Raw genomic sequence first — 7,259 nt, 5'->3', positions numbered from 1 at the left:
GGTTGAGCTATAGGCGCCGAGCCGGAAAAACAATTTAATTCAAGTTGGGGGAAGGGAGAGGGAGGGGAAGGAAGGAGGTGAGGTATTGGTGTGCTCTCACTTCACGGGCACAATGTAAGGATAGATGGCACACCTCCTGGGTGAGGGCATAACTACAGAAGGGACATTACCTAACAAACGCAAACACTGTAACCTAATCCTTTGTACCCTCATCTTAATCTGAAATTTAAAAAGATAAATTAATTCATTCAACAATCGAGTGCCTACTTGCCCCACCACCTTCGCACGGGAGCTGCCCACTTATGATAAGCTAACGCAAGCCTTTATCCTCAGGAGAAATAGTCTCCTGGGAGTTCTGATTCCGACTTCAACTCGGGAAGACACCTGCAGGAACCCCAATTGGACACCTGACGCCACAGTTAAGTAAAGACCGCTAAAAGGCCACGCTGGGAACGCCAACATTCTAATTTCCCCCGAGCTCCGCCCTGATGGCGAAAACGGCAGAGACTGCGCAAGGAACCAGCTCCAGACTAGCTCCGCCCCGTCTCTCTTTGTTTTCATGCCCAAAGATCTCGCGGGAGTTAGACGACAAATCCCGCGAGCGCAGATCCGGGGCCTGCTCTGCGGCTCTCGCGGTGTTTGCGCGAGACTGCTTCCTTACTTCCTCCCTTGCTAGTCCGCCTGTCTTCCTCCCCCTCTTCCCCGCCCGGCCTCCCCCTCCTTCCCCAGCGGGCCCCCTCCCCGCAGGGATAATATGGTCTCCGGCGATGGACGCCCCAAGTGCAGGTCAGTTTCGGGCCGCCCACTTGGGTCTGGCACCTGGAAACGCGCGCAGCCTGGGCGTCGTGTTCCTTTCCTTTCTCGCCTCGAGTCGTCTGGCGGGCGCCAGGGGCCCCCAGTGCTCAGATCGTACTCCCCTCGGGGCCTGCCTGCCGGGCCGCACTCCATGCGCTGAGGCCTTGGCAGCCCGGCCTCCCCACCCCGTCTCCCAGAGCGACCCGAGCCGGGCTCTCGGTTCATCCGCTGGCCTTGACCTGGACCTATCTCACCCCGGTGGCTCCTGCTCGGCTGCCAGGGGCTTCCTGGTCCCTGTCGGTAATACTAGGGGTAGGGGAGGCCCACCATCTTTCGCAACCCGCCCCCATTTGTGAGAGATGCAGGTGGGGTCCAGCGTCTTGGGTCTCATTCGGCTAGTTTATTCCCCCATTCAGCCTAGCCCCTCCATCTCTCTTTGCCTCTGGAACCCGAATGAGGAGCAGTCAAGGTTGTACGTTGATCTGCCAGTTCCCTGACTATTGCAGCTCTGAGTATCCTCCCATTCTGTCTCGCTACAACAGAACAAAACCAAATCCCCCCACATTTCATTCTTAAAGTAGTCTGTACTTATCTCTTCTCATTTTGGACAAAGAGCCTAGCAACATTAAGGGTCGTGCCCACCCACCGCAGTGAGTCTGCACAAAAGATCTTTTCAACCTCTGGGCTGCCTCTCCGCCGCGTCTCCCAAGAACGTTAGGAGCAGGGGCACATTCAATTGAGACCCCTGGGTCTTTGACTTTGTAGTTAAGCTTAAATTCATACAAAACCAAAAGGACGTGTCCCTTTTAGGGGAAAATATACTATTTTACCTAACCATTGGGTTGTTCACTTTTAAGTCTTAAGACCTATTACTTGAGAAGTTTTTGGGTTGCTTTGGCTTTGATTTTTGTCTGTGTTGTTGAATGCTCTGTAAAAATCGGTCTTTTTTTTTTTTTTTTTTTTTTTTTTTTGAAAACAATCCCTCTAACATACTGGAGTTCTCAAATTGCTTTGTCTGTACATAAGCAACTTCCAGGACAGTGTCTTTTCAAAACATCCCTATACTTTATTTAAGTCATTCTCATTGTCCCTTTCTTGGTGTTCTTTGTTAACACATTTCGTTAGTAAATTATCTTACTAGCTTTTACTTGACAAATTAAAGCTACCCTATCCAATATGGTGGATACCAGCCTTGTATGACTTTAAATTAATTAAATAAAATTAAAAATTCATTTCCTCAGTTGCTGTAGCCACATTTCAAGTGCTCAACCATATGCGGCTAATGGCTACCTCTTTGCACACCTCATTGAACAGCACAAATATGGAACATTTCTACCATTGTAGAAAGTCAGTTGGACAAAACTAGTTTCCAGATGTTTTCACTTTGAATAAGATACTTTGTAGCTGTGTTTAATGGCATTTTTTTTTTTTTCCAGGATACGGCTTTGAGTACCTTATTGAAACATTAAATGACAGTTCACATAAGAAGTTCTTCAATGTATCTAAACTTGGAGGCACCAAGTATGGTAATGTTGCTTTACATTTACTTGGGTTTGATGAGTTTCTAATAATTAAAATGCATTTCTTGACATGAGCTGAAGAAATTTAAATTTATTTCCACCGTGTTGTAAAAGGTACAACTACACATATTTCTACCATGTTAGAAAAATGCTTGGGACAACTTTTGTTTGAGGAAGATGTAAGCCCATATGCTAACGTCTCATTTAAACATCTAAATTAAGCAACGACATTCTTCCCCAAAGAAACTACTAATGCAATTTTTAGAAAAATCTGACTGACTGATGATATTCTACACTAATCAAATATATATTTTGTTTTTCAAAGTGAATAGTGCCCACATTTATTGTTTATGCCATCCTTTGAATAGGAATCATCAATAGGGCCCATTGATTTGAGTTGTTCTCTAGACCTGAGCATGGTTTACCCTGACTTCACATCATCACGCTTTTGTTTTTAAATCACTTTTACTGGTTCAAAAAGCAGACACTTGCACCCACCTGACCGAACCTTTTACTGTGGTCTCAGAAGGGTGAATTTGACAGTTGGTATTGGGTGGAAGTCTAAACTTTACTGACAGCTGAGTAACTTTCTCAACTAGGCTAAGGAAGGGAAGAACTGTTTGAAAGAATGATCAGTCTTGTAACTTTTTAGTGAAAATGACATGAAAAGATAAATCAAATGCCAAGTCTATTGTAATCACTTTTGGAGGGAGCTTTTCTTTAATCTTGTTTTTTCCCTTCTTGCATTATTTAGTTAAGAGGATTGTTCCTGTTAATTTTCCTACAGATTTTGATTAATTTAAATATTCTAGATTGCTGTGTGCCATGAGAGTAAGGTTATTTTGGAAAATCTTAGAAAATCCTCTTAGAATTAAGTTACCATTTAAAAATAAACAATTTGCCAAAATAAGAAAAATATCTTTTACCTTGCATGTTTTGTTGTAATGATTTGTCTTGAGATGTTTGTTAAGAGACATTGGTCATTTTCTTACTGATAAACGTCTTTCACATATATTTTTTCACTGATGAGTTTGCATTAATTTGAAAAGAAAACAGGTAAATCTGTTGTATACAAGAAGGTCTAGTGATTCTGGCCTGGAAGTTTGTTAACCCAAATTTTATATTTTAATAAATTAAAAGGGCATATATAATGAGATTTAAAAAATTGAGTATAAATGTTTTCTGTGGATAATTTATAGAAGTATACTTACTTAAAGGTGTCCTTTAGTTCTCAGACTTAGGGGATCAGTAGGAGACTATCAAAAATAATTATAAAATGCATTAAAGAGAACAATTAATATAAAAGTTAAATTATCTCTGATGGAAATAAGTTTTCATGCACATCTATACTTAAAACTGTACAGAGTATGTTAATACATAAACATACGTACTAGAATTTTTATAACCGTGGATAAATGCAGTAATAGACTATTTGTAAATATAAATTTCAAAACAGAAATTTGGTTTTTATTTCTCTGGTGTCAGTACCAATGTTTTTCAGAGTGATTATTATGAGAAATTTGTTAATTATGTAAGTAGGCTGGGTAATGTGGCTCACACGTGTAATCCTAGCACTCTGGGAGGCCAGGGAAGGTGGATTACCTGAGTTCAGGAGTTTGAGACCAGCCTGAGCAAAGTGAGACCCCCAGCTCTGCTAGAAATAGAAAAATTAGCTGGGGATTGTGGTGGGCACCTGTAGTCCCAGCTACTCGGGAAGCTAAGACAAGAGGATTGCTTCAACCCAGGAGTTTGAAGTTGCTATGAGCTAGGATACCATGACACTCAGCCCCAGGGTGACTGAGTGAAACTCCGTCTCAAAAAAAAAAAAAAAAAAAATTACATAAGTGATTTTTTATTAAGAGGGAATAAAATTGGAAAGAATTGACTTTGAAAGAAAGAAGCCACTTGGATAGAAAGTATTTTGCTTGTTTAGCATCAGAGCAGAAAATCCTTATTGCATTTTTGGAGGAACCAGATTGAGACATTACAAGGAGACATTGCTTTGGTAGTGACCAAGGTTCAGGGCCATTGCCTCATTCCGTATTCTCATGCCTCCACATTAAGAATCAATGCTGTCCTGAGTAACTGTTAATGAAGGGAAAGTGTTCTATCCTCATATATGTTGGAGAGGAAAGACGGTTGAGAAGCACTGTTCTGCGCTCCATACTACTATGTCAGGAATGCCTACAGCTGCAAAGAACTGAAAACGTTCTGTCCAGTGACTTTAACAATAGGGGCTTATTTTTCTTGTGGAATAAGAAATCTGGAGGTAAGAAGACTGGGGCTGTCTAGCATCAATCTCAGCAAGAGTCCAGGCTCTTTTCCTTTTGTTTTTATTCTTTGGTTGCAAAGTAGCTACTGTATCTCCAGGCATTATGTCTGAGCAGCTGGAAAGGCAAAAGAGAACAAATAGCCCTCCCTAAGAGGCTTTTGGGTCCTGGGCCAAAATGTGGCCACCTATGGCTTCAAAAAGGCTGAAGGATTGAGTAAGTAGTCCCCCCTTGTCTACAGGCGACATTCCAAGATCCCCAGAGGATACCTGAAATTCTGGATAGCACCAACCCTATTATATATACTGTGCTTTTTCCTATACATACATACCTATGATAAAGTTTAATTTATAAATTAGGCACAATGAGAGATTAACAACAATAGCTCATATAGACTAGAATAATTATAACAACATACTGTATTATTCAGAGTTATGTGAATGTGGTCTCTCTCAAAATATCTTACTCTGCTGTACTGTAGGTAACCAAAACCACAAAGCCAAAGGAAGGGGACTTCTCGTATTTTAGCTTTACAGCTCTTATAGAGGAGAGAGGAAAGGGAGAAGTGGTTGGGAGTTATTGGTGAGTGAACCAGCCTAGACTATCTGCCTCATCAATCTGAAACCTTCTCTTCCTCTGTCTTTAGATAGGGTACAACACAAGTTATTTCACTCATGCTTTTTACTGCTATTTTTATGTTTCTGTTTCCCAAATTAATACTTGAGTTACCTTTATGGAAGTGGACACATCTAAGAACATTGATTACATTTTGGTTTTTAAGATTTCAGTTGTATGGAGTTACTTCATAATGTGCTGGAGCTACTTGTCTGGCACTCTGTTGCACTAACTAGCAATGTAGAAATTTTGAGTGACACTTATGTAGAATTTGAAACTATAGCTGTTGCTCAAGGGGAAGAGAAATCACTCTTGCCTGGAATAGTCAGAGACTGCTTTCTGAAGGGACCACGACTTGAATTGCTATGAAGCAGAGGGCATGAGTGAGGACAGGCAACATCAGAGAATTAGAATGAACAGCATAATGGAAACATGAATGAATATGTTGTGGGAAGGGAAAAATAGGGAAGAGACTTGCCTGGCTAGAATGAAAAGTTTATTTTAAAGAATAGCTGTTGTTGGGCAATGAGGCCTTCCACTGTTTAAAGCCCCAGGCTCTATTCTTTGTCTCAGGTCATCCCATTTGCCCTTTCTGGTTTTCTTTCTTGACTGCTTGCTTTTTTAACCACAATACCACCCAGTCCTACGATAGAGCCAGGACTTAGTATCCAAATTTTAGTTTGTAGCCTCTAAAAGAAAATCTGTGTTTAGTTTTTTAGTAAAGGTTTTATTGTTTATAAAAATCATGGAGAGGCAAGAACATTGCAGACAGTGCAGAAACAACTTATTTTTATGTTTGTATTAAAAATGTGCTACTTTTTTTTTTTTTTTTTTGAGACAGAGCCTCAAGCTATCCCCCTGGGTAGAGTACTGTGGCATCACAGCTCACAGCAACCTCCAACTCCTGGGTTCAAGCGAGTCTCCTGCCTCAGCCTCCCAAGTAGCTGGGACCACAGGCGCCCGCCACAACGCCCGGCCATTTTTATTTGGTTGCAGCCATCACTGTTGTTTGGCAGGTCTGGGCTGGATTCGAACCCACCACCTCAGGTGTATGTGGCTGGCACCTTAGCCGGTTGAGCCACAGGCGCTGAGCCAAAAAATGTGCCACTTTTAAGAAAAATATAGTATCTATTCTTTTTTAACCTTATTTTTCGCTTAATATATATCATGAACATCTTTCCCGTCTTTACTGTGATTGAATACCAGTATCCCTTGCTATCTGAGTCTATTTGGTGTCTAGTCAGGGAGCATGAGTTCGGGTAGAAAGGATACCTATACTTTTTTTACAGCTTCTAATGGCTGCACAGTATTATTGGTATAAATGCAACATGATTTAGTTAACAGACCTTTGACTATGGAGATAGCTACCAGCTTTCCTCTATGTATAAATAAAGCTACTATCTGTGCTATTTAAATTTTTGTTCATGCTTATTTTATAGAATTGTTGGGTTGCAAATGTGCTATTCCCTACACCCCCAGCATACACTTTTATTTTTATGCTTTTACTACATACACTTACTTGTCTCTTCTAATCTTTACCCTTGACCTTTAAGGAACAAAAAAATCACTCAATTATAAAAGATGTTACTGTTTCTAGACATCTGAAGGCAAAGGAAGAAAGGATAGTCAGGCTACACTAAACTGGCATTTAAGAAAAAAAAAAAGGATAGATCTCATGGGGACTGGAATTTCTAAGCTAGAGGCCGTTTCTCTTTGAATCTACTCCAGTCTTCATCTCCACAGCCCTCTTGACTTCCTCATTTTGTATATTATAATGCCCAGTATGGCTATTGCTGGCCATTTGTATGTTATGGCTAGATTACCTCCCAGTTAAGGCTGTATCTCTAGGTGACTTTTTCACCTATTGTTTTAACCTATTTTGACTGCACTTGTCAGGTGTCTATTGCTGTTGAAGTTATTGCTGAAAGAGACACAAGTTTTCTGATCTTGTCTCTTCCTTGAACTATAGAAAGGGCTGGCTCGGCGCCTATAGCTCAACCGGCTAAGGCGCCAGCCATGTACACCTAAGGTGGCGGGTTCGAATCCCCAGCCCGGACCC

General features: G+C 41.2%; 1 protein-coding gene across 1 annotated transcript in view; it reads left to right on the top strand.

The window, feature by feature from the left end:
• Nucleotides 1-683: 683 nt before the first annotated feature.
• Nucleotides 684-7,259, top strand: part of IREB2 (iron responsive element binding protein 2) — a 60,082-nt gene continuing 53,506 nt past the window's right edge. Inside the window, exons 1-2 of the mRNA XM_023510040.1 lie at nt 684-786; nt 2,232-2,386. Coding sequence (XP_023365808.1) covers nt 768-786; nt 2,232-2,386 — 174 coding nt within the window. The 5' untranslated portion in view covers nt 684-767. The remainder of the gene's footprint in view (nt 787-2,231; nt 2,387-7,259) is intronic.

This window comes from Otolemur garnettii, unplaced genomic scaffold (genome assembly GCF_000181295.1).
Source record: "Otolemur garnettii isolate 467f Iridium unplaced genomic scaffold, OtoGar3 scaffold00011, whole genome shotgun sequence".
Taxonomy (NCBI): Eukaryota; Metazoa; Chordata; class Mammalia; order Primates; family Galagidae; genus Otolemur; species Otolemur garnettii.
This window is presented reverse-complemented; position numbering and strand designations above follow the sequence as displayed.